This window comes from Symphalangus syndactylus, chromosome 18 (genome assembly GCF_028878055.3).
Source record: "Symphalangus syndactylus isolate Jambi chromosome 18, NHGRI_mSymSyn1-v2.1_pri, whole genome shotgun sequence".
Lineage (NCBI taxonomy): Eukaryota > Metazoa > Chordata > Mammalia > Primates > Hylobatidae > Symphalangus > Symphalangus syndactylus.
Window position 1 is genome coordinate 28,567,601 of NC_072440.2, and position 25,280 is coordinate 28,592,880.

Here is a 25,280-nt window from a genome sequence, read left to right on the forward strand (position 1 = left end):
AAATCTCATGTTGTCAAACCTCTGATAACTCAGATAACAGTCCACTAACTTTAAGCCATGTTTGAAATAAAATTCTAATAAAGGAAATTTACAGTCCACTGCAATGACATACGATATGTGGACCATAGGAAAAAATATTGTTTCTGCTATTAAAGGTATAGCACAAAATAGATAATACATTATACTAATTACACACTATATTTTTTTTACAATTTTGAAGTGGGCAAACATATATTCACCATAAAAATTGAGGAAGTCTTTAAACTTACAAAGAGCTAAAACAAGTGCAACTCGGAACTGCATTCTGCAATTCAAAGGTACGTACATGTAAATACATTCATACACAACAGGAAAAAATACAAACAGAAAACAAACCATGAAGTGCTTTAATGGTGTTCTCTCAAAAACTTACAGGTTAACCTTTCATAAAAAAAGGGTGGGGGGTAAAGAAAAATGTTTAAGGATTACTTGAAGCAAACTACACAGATAATACTAAAATCCAGCAGATTCATATGAAGCAAGAGAAAGAAAACCTATGTTCAAAAGACACAAAAACTATGCAACATTCTCATTAAACAGGCAAGTATGAACAATCCAATGAAACATGCGATAAAGCAGATGATGGTCCATTGAAAAAGTTCAGTGCAGGATATACTAATCGGAAAAAGCAAATTAACGGCAGACTAAGGAATTGGCTTTATGAAATATTGAGATAATGGTAATTAAAAGCTGCTAAAATCTAGATATTAGCCATTGACAATGATTTTAATAACTAAAAAAACCCACTTTTTTGGGTAAGAAATAAAGAAAACAATACTTTATGCAGCCACTTGTGGTAAGAGGTAATCTAATGAATCCCAAGTGTGTTTCTCAATAATATCAATTTAATCCATCAACTTTAGGGCATTATGACTTGTTTATTTATGTAGGATATAATCATATTTAAAATATAATCTTATAAATAAAGCCAATTTGTTAAACTATGTAACAAATTCACCAGCTGATATCCCACAAGAAACTTTCATATACATTACACTCAACATTTATTTGCAGTTAAGCATTCACATTTAAAAATAAATAGAAGTTTCTTTAGGTTCAACAATAATTTTATAATGGCAAGTGTTTCAAATCTGAATGTCATGTATAGGTACTGCATTCTGAAAAGATAAAACCCTAACAAGATTTCATAACCCATCCTATACATAGATTTTTGTACTTTTCAGCAAGAAAATCTAATTCACTTTGTGAAATAAACAGTACCCATACAGCCAAACAGCCAGATAACTGCTTCATAATTAAAAGATTTCCTTCCATACCAATAAACATTATCAATTTTAATAGCATTAGAATAAAATGAACTTTCTATAATTTAAAAATACCAAATAAAAATGCCTTTGAAAAGTAACTTTCTTATTTGGAAAACCTTATTTTAATCTTTGTCTAGTATTTTGGTAGAATACTCATTGAATTATAAATAAATTATGGGAATCATCTTAGCATGTAAAGAATGGAATGTGCCTGAATGAAAACAAAATTTCTGTCTTTCTGGATTGTTAGCAGCAATCAGGGAGGGTAGAAAGAAAAGGACCGAATCCACCCACAAATGTGTTCTATAGTATGGAAGGTACTCTTTAATATAAACATGCTCTCTATAAATGCAAAAGAGAAACAAGCTTCCTAAAAAAAAAATAAATAAATAAATAAATAAATAAATTAAAAAAAAATCCCATAACATACTGCCTAAAGTCCTAATTCGAATAAAATTATATGATGAAATACAAACTACAAATGCCACTGTTAACCAATTTGCCACTGAATCTTTTTGACCACATTTGGACAGATTAAAAAAAAAAAATTACTTCCCAGCTCCCAGTTACTCTCCGAATTAATTCAAAAGCAAAATTCAGGTGGTTCAATAGTTATCTTTGCTGGGATCCATTTTAGGAAGTATTAAAACACTGGAATAGGGGAAAAAAGTGTTTTTCTGGTTATACCACTGAATATATAACCACTGAAAACTGGTTATAGAATGTAGCTGAAACAGTCTATTTCATTACTGAAAATCCAAAATAGCAATTAAATACAAAATATGCTAAATTTTAAAAGCTAGTTTTGCTTTGGTTTCTCTACGCATATTAAAATTAAAAGGCAACAAATTTTCTCTTCACTGAAACAGTTCAGTCATATGGTACCTGTATTCTCTAACAACGTCTTTGGTGTGTTGGGTCTGTTAATGATTTCTACAAGCTGGTGCAACACCATAGGAATATAAGGCTGCATCTCTATACCTAGAGTTCATCCCAAAAAGAAAAAACAAAAAAGAAAAAATTGAACGTTAAAATACCAATGTGAAATATTTTGCTTCCTGTATTAACTCTGACATGTCATATAAATATAGAAATACAAATAATTAAAATTAAAGCAATTACAAAAATATCAAGGCACCTAAAAATTTATATTTTATTTACTTATTTTGAGACGAAGTTTCGCTCCGTTGCCAGGATGGAGTGCAGTGGTGCAATCTCAGTTCACTGAAACCTCTGCCTCCCAGGTTCAAACGATTCTCCTGACTCAGCCTCCCAAATAGTTGGGATTATAGGCACTCACTACCACGCCAGCTAATTTTTGTATTTTTAGTAGAGATGGGGTTTCACCATGTCAACCAGGCTGGTCTCAAACTCCTGACCTCAGGTGATCTGCCCGCCTCATCCTCCCAAAGTGCTGGGATTACAGGCGTGAGCCACCGTGCCAGGCCTTATGCTTTTAAATAGGGAAAAACATCTTACCCATTTGAATGGAGATTTCTCCAATTGCCCATGTGGCATTGTTGCAGACTGAAATGAATTCTGGATTTAGGTTGGTTCCCAATATTGGCATGAAATCAGCTAGAAAAAAAATTTAAACTATGTAGTAAAGTTTTCAATAGCAGTATATTGTACTTTAAAGGAATTCTACTAGGTGGAAACAGAAATCTAAGCAAGAAATAACAAGTTTCACCATTAAAAAAACTATTGCAACATCAATTTTAAAATTGGTGGAAATAAACTAGGCAACTGTATTTAAAAAATATTTTTTAAAGGGCTTGGTAATGTTTACCTTAAGAAACTGAAGAAAGCAGTATCTGGCCAATGAACTTTCAAATAATGTGGAACAGGAAATATAAGTTTGGGTATATTTTACATATCACTAAAAAGAGTTGGTCAGAGTAATCTCTTGTAATTAGACTAAAAAAAAAATCAATGATTTTGGCTTTTAAAGCAACTTTCACTCTTGTGCTCTGATTGTGGTCTCTGAATATCATTCGCCACTAAAAAAAAATGAGGACTCTGAGAAAATGTCACACTACAGGCAAAGGCAGGAAATGTGCAAAATAAGTGGACTATTTTGTCATAATGAAAGGACTCGGGAGCCAACTTAAGTTCTCACTGCAAGCAGTACAACAGCTTGAACATCATGAAGTCACACTAGCACTAAAAAAAATCAAAAACTAAACTCTGAAACATCAAAGATACCTTTGGAGGATGCTAGGAATCAATTCATTATTTTGAAAATTGGTAAATAAAAAGAATCAAGTATTTATCTTGCCTCTGCTATAAGATTTTACCTCAGGATAGTAATTTATTGATATGGGAAATGTCTCTCTATATAAGTATCTTCATTATTAAATGAAGAATTAGAATATCATAATTTTTTAAACTCCTAATAAATCAGGAGATGTAAGCCAGGGTTTCTTGATCTCAGCAATATTGACAGTTTGGGCCAGATCATTTTTTTGTTGGGGGGAAGGGGAGCTGTCTCCTGTATTATAAGATGTTTAGCAACATCCTTTCCTTCTACCCACTAGACATCAATAGCACCTCTCCAGCGTTAAACAAAATGTCTCCAGACATTGGCAAATGTTCCCCGAATGGCAAAATTGCCCCTAGTTGAGAATCACTAATTGAGACAATCATCAAGATTGGTAACATTAAAAAAAAAAAAAGGGACAACTAGACACTATGTACACTAAGTACACAATACCATCTATAAAGTCTTAAAAACAAAACAATGTAAATCTCATTAAACCTCAGTCTCTGTATCAAAACAATTTACAGTAAATACAATGGACAGAAGAACATGTTAAAGACAACAGAAAGACGCAATCAGTAAAATCCACAGTAAAGGAAACTCTTTAGAATAAAAAACATGGTTTCTTTAACAAAAAACAATTGTAAGAAGAGATAGTATAGTATGTACTAAAATATTAAGACTTCAAATGCTGTGTTTGAGATTTGCTCCAAAATATCTGAGATCTATGTGTCTCACCACTGACAACAGTATATAGGAAACATGACTGGACAGTTGAAGCTGGGTGATAGGGGGTTTGTTACATTTTTTCTACTTTTATACGTCTTAAACACTTTATAATAAAAAAATTAATCCTTTCATATAAGTTTCAACTAAAAAACTAAATTAGATGGTAAATATGAGAATGATAAGCTTCCCATAAGAATTCACTACACTGTTAGGTTTAAACTTGATGGTTCTTAATATATCATAATTAATGTTAATTATGTTAGTTTTTTGAGAAATGGTTATTATCCAAAAGCACAATTACATCAGATGATAAAACATTCAATTAGTATTTTAAATTAAGGTTTAAATGAAGTATTAAAACAATTTTTTTTCTTTTTTTTTTTGAGACGGAGTCTCGCTCTGTTGTCCAGGCTGGAGTGTAGTGGTACAATATCAGCTCACTGCAGACTCTGCCTCCCGGGTTCAAGTGATTCTCCTGCCTCAGTTTCCCAAGTAGCTGGAACTACAGGCACATGCCACCACGCCTGGCTAAGTTTTTGTATTTTTAGTAGAAGCAGGGTTTCACCGTGTTAGCCAGGATGGTCTTGATCTCCTGACTTCGTGACCTGCCCGCCTTGGCCTTCCAAAGTGCTGGCATTACAGGTGTGATCCACCGTGCCTGGGCGTATTAAAATAATTGTTACCCAACATGCTGAGATACAGAAAAGGGGGAAAAAAATCCCATAACTCATTTATAACCCATAGGTTTGAGAACAATTCAGGCTACAACATTCAAGGAATTCCTTATCATTGTCACAAAAGGCCAAGACAAATGCTATGCTAGTCTCCAACCTCACACTCCTGGCCTCCCAAAGTGTTGGGATTACAGGTGTGAGCCCCCAGACACAGTCTCAGTTAAAGTGACATTTGTTGGAAGTTTTCTGCAATATCTGAAAAAGTATGCTGGTTTGCTAGAGAAGAAAATCTGGTATTACTATTTCTGTGTACCTCTACCAAAAAGGTGGCTGCTCAAAAAAGGATCTATTAACTAGTCCATGGTACCAAGGCTTCCACTGGTGGGCATGTCCTTTACTCTGAAGTATTATTACTAAGCTTCCTCCAGTCACAGGAGTACCTAAAAAGCTGAGATGATGGCAAGCTCAAGGAAATATTAGGGGTTCCTGCCATCTTGCCTGTTTCAATCACAGCAAGTTTACTTTAACCAATAAAGTATACATTTATAAATGTTGGGATTCCATGCAATTTCAGTTTAATAATAAAAAAACAAAGCTGGTGTAAAAATAACTTTAAAAAACCATATTCATAGCAGTAGAAAATATTCATACCTATACAAGGCTTAACATGCTGAAAGCAAGCTTTTGTGAGGTCACCTAACAGGGCAAAAGAACTCTGTCGAACTTCTGGCATTTTATCCTACAAGAAATAAGAAGAAATTAACCCCAATGTGACACAGAGAAACAGGCTTCAATTCATTTTCACCTTTCAAGTCTCACCTGCATGCACTGATACATTAGTGTTAGGATGTTACTTCGGGCTACCAGCTGTTCAATGTTGCCTCCAAGTCCTTCAGCCAGGCCACTCAGTAAATCAAGAGCCACTATCATAAAATCTTTATCTGGAGCTTCATATTGATCTGGTTGGGCATTGTTTAGCTGAAATTAGACACAATGTTTTTTGTAAGTTTGTTTTTAATTAACTACTTAAAAAGTTTGTATACATTATGCCTATCTTTAGAAAAATGTCCACCATGTCAAGGGGAAGACATTTTAAAAATATTACCATGGCTTGTGCAAGAGTCTTCTGTACTAGGTTTACACAACGCTGATACACAGGTTCACAGTATGGAAGGAAGCCAGACTGCAGTGCTGTGGCAACTGAAGATAGGCACTAGGAAGAATAGAGTACACATGCTAAATTTTCTAGGTATACTGAAGATTATGATGAATGCTTGAAATTGCGCTCAACAGGATCCTGGTCATTTATGAGCTTGCTCTACTAGTTTCTACAGTAGCAGGTTTGTTTGTCCCCACCCCCCCGCCCCGCCAAACCTCTCTTTTGGAGGCCATTCATTGCTGTTAGTTTGCCAGCCAATCAGGTCAGGTTTACTCACAGGAAGCGTTTCTACAAGAAACATTATCTTTTAAGGACAGATTGAGTATTTTGTGTTCATATTTTCCCCTCAAATTGAAGAGACTCATTTCATGCTCCCATCATGGTCAATGTTGTGAATGGACTTTACTGGGCACATTCTGAGATCCCGCCGGAAAGTAATATATATACAGTTGGCCCTCTGTATCTATGGATTCAACCAATCTTGAATCAAAAGTATTTAAACAATTAAAATGATTTAAAGTATATTGGGAGGAGGTGCATAGGCCATATGCAAATACCACACCATTTTATATAAGGGACTTGAGCATCGCTGGATTTTTGTATCCAAGGGGAGTCCTGGAAACAATCCTTGCAGATACTGAGGGACGACTGCATACAAAAAATGAACCATAATGATTCTTCTTGTTTTGTTGGGCCCAGAATTAGTCATTGCTCTTGGTCATAGAAAATTTAACTTCTTTGGCTAAGGACAATCCACGGTAGAAGATGGTGAACCTTGAAGTAACAGGGGGCAAGAATGAAAAGGCCTGAACTGGTTCTATTGATGTCAATTCAACTAAGTTTAAGTGACTACATTTCACAGTGTGTTCGGTTACTAGAACATCATATAAGAGTTTGCAATGGAAGGGGTGTAAAAAAAAAAAAAAAAAAGTAGTAAGTACACATGGAAACATTTTCAAATTCGAAAATAAGTATCTCCTCGCACCAAATCCCACTACTCCACATCTATGTATGAGTGAAAAGATACATATATACCCCGGTATATATATCCTCCTAGTATGTTATCTACTCTATATAGAGAGTAGATAACATAAGAGAACTTAAAACTCTAATTTATTATCAATTAAGTAAAGCAGGTTAGAGAACAACATGTATAATTTCCTTTGTCTACTTCAGAATATAAATTTATTAATACTTTTCTTAACATATATACCCATTTTGGATTTGAACATGTGTTCTTGGCAACAGATTAAATATTACTAGCCCTGCATACCTCAAGTAAAGGGAAGAGATCTTTATCTTCATCCTTTAACATGTTCCATTTCTGGATCAGTGGAGGCATTAGCATCTGAATATATTCCTATTTACAATGATGAAAAACATATAAAGTTCCACTATCACATGTCAACAAGACCATTTTGAGTCTTTGAAAATTAAAATTCATTTTGAGGAATTGTGTAAAATCATTACAAAAGGCATTTTAAGAGTCATTCTTCACTCTGCACAGTCCCTTTTAAAGTTTTCCTTTCTTTTGCCTACCTTTATACTTACATGCCCATGTTCTAGTTTTAGATCTAGAACTAGCGATCTACTGATCTTTTATCCTTGTTGAAAAAAAAAGTCTATCAATAAACACACAGCTAATCAAAATCTATTACTTAAAAAAATCACAATCAAGGAAGATCTAAGTTTTTCTCTTTAAGTTACAGAATATTTTTAGTTCTGGGGCTGGGCATGGTGGCTCACACCTGTAATTCCAGCACTTTGGGAGGCTGAGGCAGGCAGATCACTTGAACCCAGGAGTTTGGGCCAGCCTGGGCAACATGGCAAAACCCTATCTGTACGAAAAGTTGGCCAGGAATGGTGGTACACGCCTGTGGTCTCAGCTACAGGGGAGGCTGAAATGGGAGGATCACTTGAGCCCAGGAGGTGGAGGTTGCAACGAACTGTGATCACACCACTGCACTCTAGCCTAGGTGACAGAGTGAGACCTTGTCACATACACAAAAAAAAAAAAAAAAAAAATTCTTTTCAGTTATGGAACTGTAACGTGTAATATGGTTGTTACTACATAGTACATTTTTAAATCAACAGGTAAACTTATATAGATGCATTTGTAGAAAAACAGACTTAAAATCATTTAAGTGTCAAACTAAAGAATGATCCATAAAACGACTAAACATAGTGATCATGTAAACAGGGGCACAGATTCTAAAGACATTCAGAAAACAAACCCCCACAAAAACCAAACCAACCAACCAACAGCAAAGCAAACCTATAAACTGCCCTGTACCAAATCTTAAGTGTAACCTAAAAATAAAACAATTTCTTAAGACTTTGGATATAGCAATCATATAGAAGTCTACTCATTCAGCAGGGTATGTGGAGCTATATTAAAATTCTACTATCACTTAAATCCTCATTAGGCAAATCCATCCTCCTCTTCTACTAACACTACTGGAAACAAGGCACTTTTGCATTATTATTTAGCATTTTTAAAACTACTACCCCAATTTCTAATTGTTTTATACAGTATACTCCTCATACTTGCTGAGAAAACAAAGATGTCTAGATATGGTACTTTAAAGCTATAGTGTTTATGAAACGGTAGATTCAAAAACATTAGGAATTAAGTAAAAGCAGATATCCAGATTATAAAAACTTTTTTACCCCTTTGCTTTAGTCATTCTAAAAAGTATCCGAGCATTCATGTGAAATGCTGCTGCAGTTTCCACACCAAGTATAGACTTACCTTAAGAATACCATATGAAAGGGGATATACTTGCTGCCTTTGTAAGATCTATACTCTTAAAGTAGCTAACGCTAACTATTCACATCTCCCAAAACATCTTAATTTCCAAATATATGCTAATCTATTGATTGTAACTATGCTACACATTATTTTCCGTAATAGTTCTTAACAGATACTTACTGGTTTGTTTAAATGATGTCCTACTGAATCTGCTAATGTTCCTATGGCATCGTAAAGAATGAGCAGGTTCTTATGCTGGTATTTACTAAATGCAAAGACCAGGGTATCAAGTATATAAGCAAGGTAAGGAACAAGTTCTGTACAAGCCTCCTCTTCTAGGGTAGCAAAGGCACTGTTTAAAAAAAAAAAAAATACTTATTGACTGTAAGATATATCTAACTCTTAATTTCTAAAATGTTTATGTTCTGTTTTACCCAATCAGGAATTTCCTAAAATGGTCTAAGCCATCTGTTAATGAAAGCCCTGGTCATCAGCACTGTGAATTATTTACCGATTTCTTCTATAGCACTTGCCATAAATGATAATTATGTTGTTGCTTTGTATTTCCTACTAACCTGTAAGTCTCAAGATGGCAGGGACTTTATGTAAACTCAGCATTTAGTATATGCTTAACAATTAATAGCTAAAAAAAACCCAGGTACTGAATGAATAAATTATAGGATCTCAAACATAATCTATATCCTCCCTCCCTTAATATCTTCCAGATATGACTGCCTCAGATGGATTAAGGTCAAACTCAAATTTACTTTCCCTGCCAGGCGCGGTGGCTCACACCTGCAATCCCAGCACTTTGGGAGGCCAAGATGGGTGGATCACTTTAGGTCAGGAGTTCGAGACCAGCCTGGCCAACATGGCAAAACCCCAACTCTACTAAAAATACAAAAATTAGCTGGGCATGGTGTCGCACACCTGTAGTCCCAGCTACTCAGGAGGCAGAGGCAGGAGAATCGCTTGAACCCGAGGCGGAGGTTACAGTAAGCCAAGATCGCACCACTGCACTCCAGCCTGGGCGACACAGCAAGACTCCATCTAAAGAAAATAAAATAAAATTTTACTTTTTTTGTTAAACAGTTATTTTTTCCTACTATCAAGGTCAATGGTAAAAGCAAACCTACTCGAAAAAGTAAGAACTATAAACATAAGCAGAAGGCCCTTTTAAAATATAAAGGTATGTTGCAGGAAACTGGAATATCTGTAGTAATAAAAGCAACTGCTGGCTTGATATAAAGAGACAGCCTCCAAACCAACCAATAGAATGGCTACTAGAGCAGAACTATTAAGCACTCAAAGACCTGTAACTGGGACTTTCTGAGTTACAGTGGTTGACCTAGTCTAAGGATGTCAATCTGCTCAAACTTTGTTATTCCTTCAAGAGTAGGAGTCCTGCCATCACTACTTCAGATGTCTGAGGGAATTACGGTGTAAGATAATTCTGTTATAATAACCACTGAGTAGGAAAAATGAGCCAAAGAAGAAACAGCTAAGATCGATGTTGTCACATTTAGATCTACAAAATCATCAGGTAAAACCTACATAACAAAATTCTCCCGGCCAAACAAAACGTATAAAATATGCTAATATGCAAACCCAAAAGCTACAGATCCTGCAAAAAACTTCACCAAGAAGAAAAAAGAAAACTAAGCTTTCTGATATAACTGGAAAATTTTCAGTTACGAAACACTTCATTAAAGGTTTAACACCAACACTCCATCAGAAGGTTGAAAATTAGTTTTTCACTCCCACGAAGAACACTGTGTTATGAATCTGTCCCACCTGCAGGCAGCTTCTTGTACTCTCTTGTTGCTATCCAGGATGCGCTTTAGCAATTCTGTCATTAATGGCTTCAGGTACGTGTCTGGTGGCTGGCTGACTACCCAGTGTGCATAGCGGCTAAGAGTCCAGCAGGTTATGGAACGCACAAGAGCCTTTTTATCAGAGAGGCACTGAATAAGGTGAGGAATAAGCTCAGGCAAGTATGGAATCATGCCCTGCATGCAACCTAGAAAAAAAATAAATCAAAATGCTAAAATTTAGTTAACATTATTTTGGTTGATCATGAAAATAAAACATGTATCTATGAAAAAATTCAGAATATTTCTACCGCTATAAACATACTATAATAACCTATATCAAAATTATTTTTAAAACCCTGAAGTTAGAGCTACCTGCTCCCAAGCATCTTACAGAGTGTTTCAATTTCTTCTAATAGATGTTTATTGCCAGGACAAAATCAATAATAACCCTTCATAGAGAATGATGAGAGTCTTGCCTTATTGTGTTTCCTATACTTACCTAAAGAATCAAGGATTTTTTTTTTTTAAAGCAATGGGGATGCTTCAGACATCAGAGCCTTTCATTCTGTTCCCTTAATTTTTTTATTTTTATTTTTTATTGAGATGGGGTCTTGCTCTGTCACCCAGGCTGGAGTGTAATGGCACGACTTCAGCTCACTGCAACTGCCACTTCCCAGGTTCAAGCGATTCTCCTGCCTCAGCCTTCCAAGTAGCTGGGACTACAGGCACATGCCACCACACCCAGCTAATTTTTGTATTTTTAGCAGAGACGTGGTTTCGCCATGTTAACCAGGCTGGTCTTGAATCCACCTCAGGTAATCCACCTACCTAGGCCTCCCAAAGTGCTGAGATTACAGGCGTGAGCCACCATGCCTGGCCTCTGTTACCTTTAATGAAACAAAAACATTTTGCAAAATATCTAGCTGGGGTTGGAAGACAGCCTATGGCTGTTTAATACTAGTTATCTGGTTCAAAATAGCCTAGCCTTAAAGTAGCCTAGCCTTATTAGTACCTAATAGTAGTAAGAAGCCAACTTACATAATTCAAACTGGACTTAAGCTTACCTTCAGCAATTGCTCCTAAAACCAAAATGCCTGATTCTTTAACAACCCATTCATGATGAAAAAGCAATTCTTTCAAAAGGGGCAAAATATGTGGCAGCAGTTCATCACGATACACATTTGCAAGAACATCTAGGGCAGCAGCAGAACATTTTCCTAAGGAAATATTTAATTCAAAAATATTACATTAACCTCTTATTACTTATATATTCAAATATTTATTGTATATGTAACATTTTATTCGTATCTCTAATACAGAGTTTTAAAGTAAGAATTCAATTGAATAGGAGGTAGTCTGTCACGTGAAAACATTTTCTTTTTTTTTTTTTTTGAGACAGATTCTTGTTCTGTCGCCCAGGCTGGAGCGCAGTGGCGCGATCTCGGCTCACTGCAACCTCCGCCTCCCAGGTTCAAGTGATTCTCCCGCTTTAGCCTCCTGAGTAGCTGGGATTACAACATGACCAGCTGATTTTTGTATTTTTAGGAGAGACGGGGTTTCACCATGTTGGCCAGGATGGTCTCGAACTCCTGACCTCGTGATCCACCCTCCTCAGCCTCCCAAAGTGCTGGGATTACAGGTGTGAGCCACCACGGCCGGCCGAAAACATTTTCTATTAAGATGAATATTTTTTATGACAAGAACTTACTTGGCAAATTAATTGTGAAGACATTGTATTCTGTACATAACTGTCATACCAGAATTGTCTATACAGTAAAAGAAATACTGAGCCACTCAATTCAGTGCTTCTAACATAACCATTCAATATGATACACTCATATTACAATCATGATTACAATCACTGTTACAATCATGCAAAAAACATACATTATTAACTCTACTTAACATTTCCAGCAGTATATCATCTAGAATTAAACAGACAATTACTTAGCTGGACTTTAGACACAAAAATTGGAAGAAAAGTCACTGGCACATGAAACATAACACATGCTAGAAAATACTCTTTACAGACAAAGAATTAACTATGGGACTATAAATCAACCCAGATTTTATTATCATAATAATTTAGACAAGAGCAACAAAACCGAAAAGAACAACAAAAATATCATTTAGCTGTTATGGGTAGGAACGTGTTCCTGAAAGTTCATGTATTAGAAACCTAACCCCTAAAGCAACAAAGATGGGAGGTGGGGCCTATCAAGAGATGATTAGGTCTTAAGGGTTCTGCCCTCCTAAATGGGTTAATATCGTTATTGTAGGAGTGGGTTAGTTATCAAGAGAGTTAGCTTATTATAAGCGTGAATTGAGCTCTTAGGTGTGTCCTTCTGTCATTAGATGATGTTGCAAGGAGGTTCTCACCAGATGCAGCCCCTCCACTTTGAACTTCAGGTATCCTGTTATAGTAGCACAAAATGGACTAAGAAAATATCAAAAATTTCCAACGTGAACTAGGCATAGCAAATGGCTAATCACAAACTACTAGACAATAATAAAATCCTTAAAAACAAAAAACCAAAAAACAAAACAAAACCATTACATTGGCCAGAAATTAACACCTTACCCATCAACAAGGATCTTAGTTATACCACATGGTAGATCCATACAACTAAACAGTACACTGACATGCAACAAAAGGAAATCTAAATCTGTATGTACTGAGGAAGAATGAGGCATGTGATATACAGAAAGAAAGCAACAGAGTACAAATAATCTGATTTCGCTTTTAGAAATTTGGCTTCTCCTCTAAAAAAGATGTCTGTATGTTCTTCCAAGCACGCACAGAAAAACTTTTGGAAGGATACAAAGAATGGGATGTGATGAGGAAGTATTCCCCCATCCATGTATATTATTTTGTAGTTATCTGTGTAATGATCTTGAGCCATCCTGCTCCCCCAATCTGAAAGTAGGGATACACTGGGAGGTAATTTGTAATAGTAGTAAACACCATGTGTTGTCTTAACAAGTGAGACTTGGGTCCCAATATTAGATGTGCTATCAGTACTAGCTATGCTAATCTTGGGTAAATCTCTCTTTCTGCAGTTTTCTTGCCTATTCAAGGTTGTTGGAAATCTTAAATATGACTTTATTCTTACTTATGATTAAACAGACTTTGATATGCATGCAAAGTCCTTGGCCTAGTGCCTGGCACATTAGGCACTCTAAATAGAATATTAGTTATAAGAAACTGAAGAGGCAACAGAGAAATTAGCATTATCTAACCAAATGAATAACACAGCTCAGACTGATAATGTTTGTTCTTAACTGCTTTAATCACAGTTATTAGAAATCCCAACACTTTGAACCAGAGTAGTGGCTCTAAACTGGGGTTGATTTTGTTCCCCCAGGAGATAATGGTTTGTCACAATTGTGTTTGTGCTGCTGACATCTTTGGGTAGAGGCCAGGGATGCTGCTTAACATCCCACGATGTGCAGGACAGCCTCCGCAACAAAGAATTACATGCATGATGTGGCATTCACATGTAGAAAAAAAAAAAAGAATTATGTGGCCCAAAATGCCAATAGTGCCAAGGCTGAGAAACCCTGAACTAGAGCAGTAGAGGTTTAAAATCCAGCAAGCAAGCAATATCAGAACACAGGTGTTTAGGTTCATCCCCAATTAGGAAGTGTGGGCCAGAATGCTAGCTCCACCGGTGACATGATTTGCAGCTAAGGTTGGAAATTAACATATTTGAAAAAGCATATTTCATAAGTTTTGAATATAACAAAGCAACTTACATTATTTTAGAATTACCTATGATAGCCAATTCTCATGCAAATTACCACACAAAAAACACTCACGTTAGAAAAACCAAAAAAGCTTGTGGCAATGTTCTTACAGTATTAAAACAAACAGTCTTTTGAGAAATGGTAGTTTAAGAATATAGTAATGACAAAATAAGAGCAGATCCACCAGGAAAATGCAAACCAAAACCACAAAATAACACTTCACATCCACTAGAATGACTATAATAATAAAGAGATAATAAAGCAAGTGAGCATGTGAAGAAACTGGAACCCTCCAGACAATGCTGCTAGGAAAGCAGAATGGTGCAGTCACTTTGGAAAACACCCTGGTTATTTCTCAAAAGGTTAAACATACAGTTACCATATGACCCCAACAATCCTCCTCCTGAGTGTTTACCCAAGAGAACTGAATACAAATTGGGCCAGACACAATGGCTCAAGCCTGTAAGCTTAGCACTTTGGGAGGGCAAGGTGGGTATAGAGCCCAACAGTTCAAGACCAGCCTGGGCAACATGGCAAAACCGTCTCTCCCAAAAAAAAAAAAAAAAAAAAAAAAAAAAATCAAATCAGCCAGGTGTATTGGTGCGCACCTGTAGTTCCAGCTACTTGGGCAGCTGAGGTGGGAGGATCACCAGAGCCCGGGGAGGTCAAGGCTGCGGTGGGCCATGACTGCGCCACTGCATAATCACGCTAGCCTGGGTGACAGAGACCCTGTCTCAAAAAAAAAAAAACAAAGCAAAAAAACAAACAAACAAAAAGTCTACACACAAAAATTATACCTGAGTATTTATAGCATCACAACTCAACAGCTACAAAAAGAGAAACACAAATGTCCACCAACCAATGAATGGAGAATATATGGCATATTACTACAATGAAATATTATTTCACAATACAAGTGAATGCTACAACATGAACCGTGAAAACTTTATGCTAAGTTAAAGAAGATGGTTACAAAGGACAATGCATTGTATGACTCCATTTACATGAAATGTCTAGGATAGGCAAGCCCAGAGACAGAATATTGACTAGTAGTTGCCCAGAGCCAGTAAACAATAGGGAGTTACTGCTAAAGGGTATGGGTGATGAAAACATAGTCTACAACTGATTGTGGTAATGGTTGAACAGCTCTCTGAATATACTAAAAACCAATGAAATGTATACTTTAATGGGTAGTAAATTGTACAGTAGATGAATTATACCCCAATAAAGTTATCATCAAAGTAGGAAACTGTGCTTTTCCCTTTCTGACTTACTTAGATTCCAGTCAGAAATTGTATCATCATCATCAATTTCATCATCATCATCATCTTCCTCTTCAATTCCATCTTCATCATGCTGCTGAGCCACCGTCCTTGATCGGTGAAAACGTGGCCGTATATCCTGTTCACTATCAGGAATCGTTTCGTCTTCTTCAACATCACCCTGTTGTTTTTTTTTAAGAGAAATTTTTGGTGGCATTCATTATAGGCTAATATGTACATGAGTAAGAGAAACAGAATATCCAGAGATGGGGTCATGCACAGAATTCTGAAGTATACTTCCAGAGTGATTAAGAACCACGCCCATGTACAGAACATATTCATCATGGAGGGGCGAACAGACTGACGTAAGACACCTGTTAGGTTATATGGCCCTTTAAGTCAACTACATGGCCTCCACTGGCTGGTATAATCTAAGTTACCCGAATCAAATTCAGAGCAGCATATGTAAGAATGTTTTTTAAATAACTCCAAGTAATTAAGGGGAAATTAATAATAACCCACCAATGTCACCATCTAGTACCAAATTAAGCAAGAATGTATCATTACTCAAACTTATGCTTCTATCTTTAAACTTCTGTAACCTATTATGGATAACAGGAAGTCTATTTACAGGAGATCTATTCTCAATGAATGTTTTATTGGCCAAATCCAGCCAAAGATGTACTAAGTCAATATAAAAATCATGTTCCTTATTCATCAAAAAAGCTTCCTTACCTTAAGTAGGATAATATCTATATCTGAGTACTTCATGCCATTCACTAACACAGGAATCAACCTATAAAGAAAGAAATTCATGAAACAAAGACCTAAAGATCTCAACAGAATAATTAATAAGTCTTAACCTTACATGTACTAATAAAACCAATGAGATAATCAATGGCAATATTGTCTTTGAAGTTATTCAGTGATATATGTCCACTCTCATTAACTGAAGAAATGCTAATAGAGAAAAGGAAGCAGTGAAATATAAAATCCCCTGGATAGGTTTAAGAAATGTGGGCCAGCCAAACTTTCATGCTCAAAGTCCTTCTAAATTCTAAAATAGAAAGATTAGTAGTAATTAAACATTACATCTAGCATAATTTAACTAGGTAGGAGTTGCAATACATAGAACTGCATTTTGTAAGATACAGGCATTTTGCAGGAGAACCAGGTGTATCTGGATCACTAACAGTTTATCACTGATGATCTTTGTCAACAATTTCAGGGAAATGGTCAGGACAGACATCAGAATGTTAAGATAATGAAGAGTTAACAAGATGTGGGTTAAAGAAGTGAAGACAGTAAGTCCCACTCAAAAAAAGTTTTGAGTTTTTTTTTTTTTGAAGACAAAAAACGGCAGCAAGTTATAAAGTTATGGAAAATGAGGCAACAAGGAGAAGCTAAGAGTGAATATTTATCTGGTACGGTGAAGGTCTTTGGGTATAAGAAAAATTTATATTATACAGACCTTAAGGAGAAAATTGGTTAGGAGAGAACAGCTCATATGAAATTACTATCTGTTAAGTTTTGGGGCAAGATAAAGGGTCACCTGCTTTCTTTATAAGCCTAAGTGCTCAAAGTGAATTAAGAGAACATCAAAAGAGTAATAAAGGTTTCAAACAGTTGCTCTTGGTGAATAAAAGATAAAAGCTGATCTGGAACATGAATTAGCAGATTGTGAAGAGACCACTTGCAGTTGAAGACCACAGATTTCTATAGCCAACAATCCCCCTGGGGGAGTGTAACTTTCCCCAAAGGCATCTGACAACCTGGTTAAAGAAAAGAATTCAGAGTTCAATTAGTCTACAGCAGGGTAGATAGAAGTTTTGGGTTAGTATGGTTTATTCGTGGCTCTGATGTTTGTCAGATAGAGAATAAAAAGAATCAGATTAGGTCGAGGCAAGCAGATCATGAGGTCAGGAGTTCGAGACCAGCCCGGCCAACATAGTGAAATCCGGTCTCTACTAAAAATACAAAAATTAGCTGGACGTGGTGGCGCACGCCTGTAGTCCCAGCTACTCGGGAGGCTGAGGCAGGAGAATCACTTGAACCCCGGTGGTGGAGCTTGTAGTGAGCTGAGATCACGCCACTGCACTCCAGCCTGGGAAACAGTGAGACTCCATCTCAAAATAATAATAATAATAATAAAAAAATCAGATTAGAACACAAAGAGGTCAAGGGCCTTGGAATGGGGTGGCAGATGGGCCTAGTAAGGTTTGCAAGAAATAAAGGACTGGCTGGTAAAGCTGGGCAATAAGAAAAAATGAGGTCAGAAAATAAGACAGAAATTCACTGTGAGCATGTGGCAATTTGGCATGTGCCTGGCCAGGTCTAATCATGCTAGGCAAACTCTTATTTTTGAGCAGGTCTAATTGTGAAGATTTCTCCTGAAGCCCCCATGTAGCCATTGAAAATGAGTTTTTGTTTGTTTGTTTGTTTGTTTTGAGATGGAGTGTTGCTCTTGTCACCCAGGCTGGAGTGCAATGGCACGATCTTGGCTCACTGCAACCTCCGCTTCCCGGGTTCAAGCTATTCTCCTGCCTCAGCCTCCCAAGTAGCTGGGACTACAAGCATGCGCCACCATGCCTGGCTAATTTTTTATATTTTTAGTAGAGATGGGGTTTCACCACGTTGGCCAAGCTGGTCTTGAACTCCAGACCTCAGGTGATACACCCGCCTTGGACTCCCAAAGTGCTGGGATTACAGGCATAAGCCACTGCATCCAGTCAAAAACGAGTTTTTTAATGCAACATCACATAAAGTAATAACACAGACAATAAACGTTTACTGAATACTTAAATATGGGCTGAGCATTGGGTTGTTTTACATGGAAAATCCACACAACAGCCCTATAAGACATTAATGTACAAGAATAAAGGTGGGAAATAGCCAAAACAACTTGTAAAAACAAGAGAAATCAAGAGCTGCTATACCAGATCACAAAATACATTAATGTTCAATAATAAAAATAGTACTAGTTAAAAAAAAATGAGAGACTATATAGCCCAGAATGATAATAGAACTTAATATCCTCCTTGTTACACTGGTGCATTTTTTTTCTGAGAAAGGGTCTCACTCTGTTGCCCAGGCTGGAGTGCAGTGGTGCCATCTCAGCTCATGGCTCACTGCAGTCTCTGCCTCCTGGGTTCAAGTGACTCTCCTGCCTCAGCCACCCAAGTAGCTGGAATTACAGGCATGTGCTGCCGCGCCCAGCTGATTTTTGTATTTTTGGTAGAGACGGGTTCCACCATGTTGCCCAGGCTGGTCTTGAACTCCTGAGCTCAAGCGATCTGCCTGCCTCAGGCTCCCAAAGTGCTGGGGTTACAGGCATGAGTCACTGTGCCCAGCCTACAATGGTGCTTTCTAATTGAGTTTATATTTATGAGCGATCTTGTTAACACATACAATTTTAATTCCTATGCAAACACTTTTTGCTCGTATTATACTAAGCAAGTGTGGTTAATAAGTAGGAAAAACAAGTTATTTCATTGTGCTTTTTAATCTCAGCATCAGATTGATGTTGATATTCTGCTATCCTGTCAATACATTATCTAAAACAATAAAAACAGCTGCGTTTTATATACAACAGTGGCTCCCACTGGGTACCGTGGCCCATGGCTGTAATCCCAAAGTTTTGGGAGGCCAAGCAGTGTGAATTGCTTGAGGCCAGAGGATCAAGACCAGCTTGGGCAATACAGTGAGACCTCCTCTCACAGTAGTAGGGAAGACATAAGTCAAACTCAGTCATGACTGGCTTGAGTTGTTTAATGTTGGCACTAATTAGCACAGCAAAATGGGTGGTGCTAATCTTTTAATTTCCTGCTTGGTTTAGAAATATTTGGATTATATTAGTGCAGTAATAGAGTACCTAGTTATAATTCCATATTTTTAACATCATCTCTAATGTTATAACCTATGTTTTCATTAGCATAGGTTTGTTACAGCATGGGTTTATGTTATAGCATAGGTTTTCATTACAAAATAGTGAAGCAGCTGCTGCTGAAATTTGGGGGCAAATAACTGCAGCCTGCTGGGAATAGGACTTCTAAAAGGAAGTATGTCTGGAAGGCTATGGCCCAAGGCCTTTTCTGCTGGCTAAAAGCAGGGTCTCCAGAACCAAAGGAAACACACAGCTCTTCTTAAAATTGAAGATGTTGATGCATGAGGTGAAACAGAATTCTCTTTGGGCAAGAGATGTGCTTATGTACATAAAACAAAGAACAACACAGAGACTCCCGGTGGCAAACTAAACAAAGCCAGAGTAATCTGGGCCCATGGAAACAGTGGCATGGTTCATGCCAAATTTCAAAGTAATCTTCCTGCTGAGACCACTGGACACAAAATCTGAGTGATGCTGTACCCCTCAAGGATTTAAACTAACGAAAAGTCAATAAACAAAAGTGGATTTCTGCTCTTGAAGAAAAAAAGAAAATCTCTGCATTTTTATAAAAATTAGTATCTATGACTTTTAGAATTATATGACCCCACAGAAACACAAACGTATCATTAAAGTGGTATTACAAAGTAAAGAGAAAAGGAAGAACAATTAATAGATTTCCTAAAGAGAAAAAAATCCAGTCAGTGTATTTGGAGGGCAAGGTCAAGCAAGTATGATGCACCTTGCTTAACTTTACCCTCCAAATAAACTGACTGGAATTGTTGCTTTCTTGATGAAAAGAAAAAACTCAATTGACCATATGAAAATAGGAACATTCAAGTACCATAAACATCCGGAAAAAAAAAACCCTTTGCTATTAAGACGTATTAAAAACTTTTTGTTTTGTTTTGTTTTTTTGCTTATCCAGATGGCTAAGATTTGAGAAATTAAAATTCATGGCTGGCAAAGTTGTGATGGAACAGACACACAGTGAGGTATACAGTTCTATAAATTTCCTAGAGAACTATTTGGAATATTGTGAAAAAACATTAAAATGCTCATATACTTTGACTCTGAGGAAAAAAATCACTCCTAGTAATTATAACAAAAAGAAACAACCTTTTATTGACAAAGAAAGATATTCACCCCAGGATTATTTATGAGGGGGAAAAAAAGCCAAAACAACCTAAATATTCAATGGCAGAGAACAGTCTCTCTCTTTCTCTCTATAGTGTACCCATATATAATCGTCAATTATGTAAATAAGGTTATGTATACCATGATAGAATAGCATACCTCCACTGAAGTTTTAAAGACTAATGACATGGAGGACAGCACACAGCATACAATAACTGAAAAGAACAAACCGTTAAATAGTATATTTAAAATTTTAAGCACTAACTATAGGCGAGATGTCATGTTAATGTATTATATATTATTAAATCAAATTCCTTCTCAACCACCCTGAATACATGCTATTTAGTATACGGTACTTTCACAGAAAAGAACATTAGAAGATGACATAAAAAATACTACCAGTGATTACTCAGGGTGGTGAAAATGCGGAAAATATAAAATTTTCTGCAATTTAGTTTTCTCTCATGAGCTTATATTACTTTACTTTTAGAAAAATGGGCTTAACATTAACTAAATTTTGTTTCATCACAACTAGTGGGAAATTATTTTTTGGAAAAAAACAAAACTTCACAAGTCTGTGGTTAAATAACAAGGATTGTTTTTTAAAAACAAAACCAAAAAAAAAAAAAAAAAAAAAAAACCAAAAAAACCCCCACAAAAATACTGTGCTGTAACTTATCCAAAATCAATTACAATTTAGAAGAAACCATACTCACATAATTTTTTTAAAATAGGCAATTGCTTTTTGAAAAATCTCTTTACCGACAATAAAATTAAGTCTGGCTTCTTTAGAATCTCACTCCCTGATGGCAAAAGAATGAATTTTATAAAAATATGAAAATGAAGAATCACTTAAGAAATTAACGAACAAGGCAGCATTTATAAGAGAGAACACTTACTTAGGAAGATGCCTTACAAGCACATCTTTGCATATTGGCTGTTCAGCTAAAGTTAGCCAAAATTCACAGGCTTCTAAAGCCACATTTTCATCTTGATCTTGAGTCCTCTGTAGCATGTACTGGAAACACAAGATCCTTAATATTAGTCAGTTTAAATCACACAATATCAATTCAGTCCTATAATCACGCAAGCTTTTGACCTTATGGTTTTCAACCTAGGCATTTTAATTTTTTTTTTTTGAGATAGAGTCTCACTCTGTCGCCCAGACTGGAGTGCAGTGGCGCAATCTCGGCTCACTGCAAGCTCCGCCTCCTGGGTTCATGCCATTCTCCTGCCTCAGCCTCCCGAGTAGATGGGACTACAGGCGCCCGCCACCACGCCTGGCTAATTTTTTTGTATTTTTAGTAGAGACGGGGTTTCACTGTGTTAGCCAGGATGGTCTCGATCTCCTGACCTCGTGATCTGCCCGCCTCGGCCTCCCAAAGTGTTGGGATTACACGTGTGAGCCACCGCGCCTGGCCAGCATTTGAATTTTTAAAGTTTCCTAGGTGACTATAAAATACAGTTAAATTTAAGAAACACTGATTTAAACTGTTACTCAATGAAAAGTGTTCAGTGAATATATTATCTATTTCTGTGTAGTTTTTTTATGATACTGATTTTTTTGAAATGTGAATGTTAATCAAATATTAAGCCTTCTTAGAAACATAAAAAATTAAGAACTCATTATATATTTCTTAAAATGAAGACTCTACAACTACTCAAGCTGTCTCTTGTATATAGACTTTCACATATTTAAAGTGACATATACATACTGAAATTATAAAGATAATTTTTAATTTGGGAAGTAGTAGTGACATCTCTTAGTGTGAATATAATTTGTAATTCTCAACAAAATAGATTTCTCATGTCCTCTGAACACACCAAGGCAAATTCACTCATGTGATTTCACAACGTACCTGAGGGTAGAACTGTCAACTAATAGATTGTACACATCCTCTTATGGACTGAAACATCTCACCTAACAAAATATGCCCATACAACAGTGTCATAGGCCAACCCCTATTACATGCTACATCATGTCCTACTCCTTTGCTACTGAGTATTGTGGAAGAACTGTAACATTATAAATTAGGCTCCCCAGCTGTGACCAAGCAACTGATAAAATTTCTTCACTTTAGTTAACACTAAACTTTCAATCAGTCCTGCCTGACTTTTCAAAGAAAAAACAGGCCTACCTTATGCAGCCATGTGTAAAGTTTTAAAACAGGAGTTGCTGCATACCATGAATGCTAGCCTTTTAACAGATCTTAGACTGCATCCTTTAAAAAAGATCCTCCCTTCTCTCTACCATATGGAACTTTGGAAGTGAAAAGGAGGCTCTAGATAACATACTACTTAAAACACTTCCAAAGTTATACAGTATGTACAACTATACCCAGAAATACAAAACTCCCCACAAAGATAACTTATAATTTTAAGACAATCCTAATTATTTTATAGTCCCCTTCCCATCCGGTATGTTGTATTTTCTATCTAGTATTTCTCTTAGGGGAAAGATGATGAAAGAGCCTTTATTTTAGCCAGTGTTACCTCAACTATATTATGCATGTGAGGAAGCAGGCGATCCATTCGAACTTCGAGCAACATCACAAGTGCTCGGCACACATTTTTCCGTACCTCTGGTTCTTCATCACCAGCTAATGCAAAGAGATTCTGTTGCACAAGAAATAATTTTTTCTAGTTTTAGAAAGGCTTACACACAAGTTACAAGTAATCTGCAAGTTGGTGACATTTAAAGAAACCCTGCGAAGGTACCAAAAACTGACTGAATTGGCCTACAATATTAGATTATAAGAATTAAATGTGAAATGATAACTGACAAAGATTATGATTTTGATGAAAGATGAAGAGCTATTCTTTTCTGATAGAGTACAATCAATTGTACTTTGAGGAAATTTTTAGTTTTTAAGAAACCATGTCATTAGGACATAGGAGCATTTGTTTGCTCACCCAGAAGCAGAGACAAAAGACTATTCCCTACCAACCCTGATTTTTAAGGTGAGAAGTGGTAATAGATTCAAGATTTATAAAAAGGTGATACAGATTCATAATCGACAAATATTAATATATACTGATTTTCTAACTTAACCCTAAAGTGATGTTCAATAAAATTAGTAATACGTATTATGCTGTTCCTGTCTGCAAGGTAAAAAGCAATGTCTGAATGGATAATAGACTATTTTGTTTAATCTTCAAAACTCTAAGATGTTATTATTCAATTTTACAAATAAGGAAAGAAATTAATAGAAGTTAAGTAACTTGAAAACCAGCAGAAGATCTGAATCTGGCTTTCATGGAATCAGAGTTCACACACTCATTTCCCTATACCAACAAGCTTCCACTAGAAGAAAAAGACATCTCTCAGAGTGGGGATGTGAGAGGAAAACCAATGAAGCCTTCCTCATGTCACACATAAAGTCTTACTTTATTTACACATACATGTATTAAAAGCAGTAAAACAAGCATTTAAAAAGTAAGTAACATCCAATGTGTCCCACTGTCTTTTTCCGGGAAATCACAGAAATCTCTACAAAATGAACCTAAAATCTCATTACAAGAAAGAGGAGAAATTCAATGATCAAATGGGACACTGTGTGAAGTACTATTGCAGCATTTTTAAAATGTTGATTTCCCCAAGTCCTGCTTCCACATTTGACACTCAAAACTACGTAGTTCCTGCTTTAATTGTATTTTACATAGAAAAGAGCACTGTTTTCTCAGCAGGCATTGCCATTAACAGTACCTCCTCCATTAAATTTTATTAGAAGATTTCATTAATTTACTCTAGAGAACAGCAACTGGGTTGGGGGTGGGGATATCCAATGCCATCATCTTGCATTTGTCAGTTTTGTTACTACTGTCAATGAATACCCAGTTTTGCCAAGGTTATACATTATAGCCACGTACTGGTAACCAATAAACTTTTCATTAATATGTTAGACTTAGCAGACATACCATGAAAACAATGGCAAGTGAAGAAAATTAGTTTACTTATTCACTTGGCAAACTGCTATTGAGGGCCTACTATATGTTAGAGGCACTTCCTCTAGAGGTTTACTGTTTTTGTAGGGTGGAGAACTGGCTAAATCCTGTAGTACTATCAAGTAGTAAACAAATATTAACATATTTAATAGTAAAGCAAAATATTTTAAAATGTTAGAAAATGTTTCTGCCTCACTTGCTGAGTACAGTCCTATGAAATTTTTATTTTCAGAGATAATTCAATTTCATTTATTTTAGATTATATTTCCTTATAAGGTGCTGGTTTGTCTATCACTGTCCCCTTTATTTAACTGTGAAAGAGTAATACCAAAAGAAAACACCAGGATATAATTGCAACAGAAATACTACTATTAATACTTTAATAGCTAACATGAAGTGCTTGCTTACTCTGTGGCAGGCATTGTTCCAACTTACTTATATCAACTAGGTTTATAACAATCCAACAAGGTAGGTCAATTATTGACTCATTTTACAGATGATATAAAGAAAACATCAGTTAAATAAAGCATCTAAGGTTAAAAGCTACTAAACTGAGAAGCTGGGATTTGAACACCAATAGTCTACTCCAGACCTCTAGTATTATCCACTACATT

General features: G+C 36.2%; 1 protein-coding gene and 1 pseudogene across 13 annotated transcripts in view; one reads left to right on the top strand and one right to left on the bottom strand.

Moving 5' to 3' along the window:
• Window positions 1-25,280, bottom strand: part of TNPO1 (transportin 1) — a 149,016-nt gene that overhangs the window by 15,040 nt on the left and 108,696 nt on the right. For 9 of the 13 annotated variants that reach the window (XR_008652610.2, XM_055253775.2, XM_055253774.2 and 6 more), the window contains 13 exons: window positions 23,215-23,337; window positions 21,621-21,739; window positions 16,440-16,500; window positions 15,717-15,885; window positions 11,760-11,912; window positions 10,676-10,901; window positions 9,062-9,233; window positions 7,403-7,489; window positions 6,076-6,183; window positions 5,790-5,948; window positions 5,622-5,709; window positions 2,787-2,885; window positions 2,193-2,288 (listed from right to left, as the gene is read on the bottom strand). Coding sequence is in view for 12 of the 13 variants with exons in the window: in XM_055253775.2 (XP_055109750.1) it covers window positions 2,193-2,288; window positions 2,787-2,885; window positions 5,622-5,709; window positions 5,790-5,948; window positions 6,076-6,183; window positions 7,403-7,489; window positions 9,062-9,233; window positions 10,676-10,901; window positions 11,760-11,912; window positions 15,717-15,885; window positions 16,440-16,500; window positions 21,621-21,739; window positions 23,215-23,337 (1,660 nt within the window). In the remaining variant the exon portion in view is untranslated. The remainder of the gene's footprint in view (window positions 1-2,192; window positions 2,289-2,786; window positions 2,886-5,621; window positions 5,710-5,789; window positions 5,949-6,075; window positions 6,184-7,402; window positions 7,490-9,061; window positions 9,234-10,675; window positions 10,902-11,759; window positions 11,913-15,716; window positions 15,886-16,439; window positions 16,501-21,620; window positions 21,740-23,214; window positions 23,338-25,280) is intronic. The other 4 variants (XM_063623165.1, XM_063623166.1, XM_063623168.1 and 1 more) reach the window with 2 other exon arrangements.
• LOC129468346 (large ribosomal subunit protein eL33-like) lies at window positions 19,765-20,082 on the top strand (annotated as a pseudogene).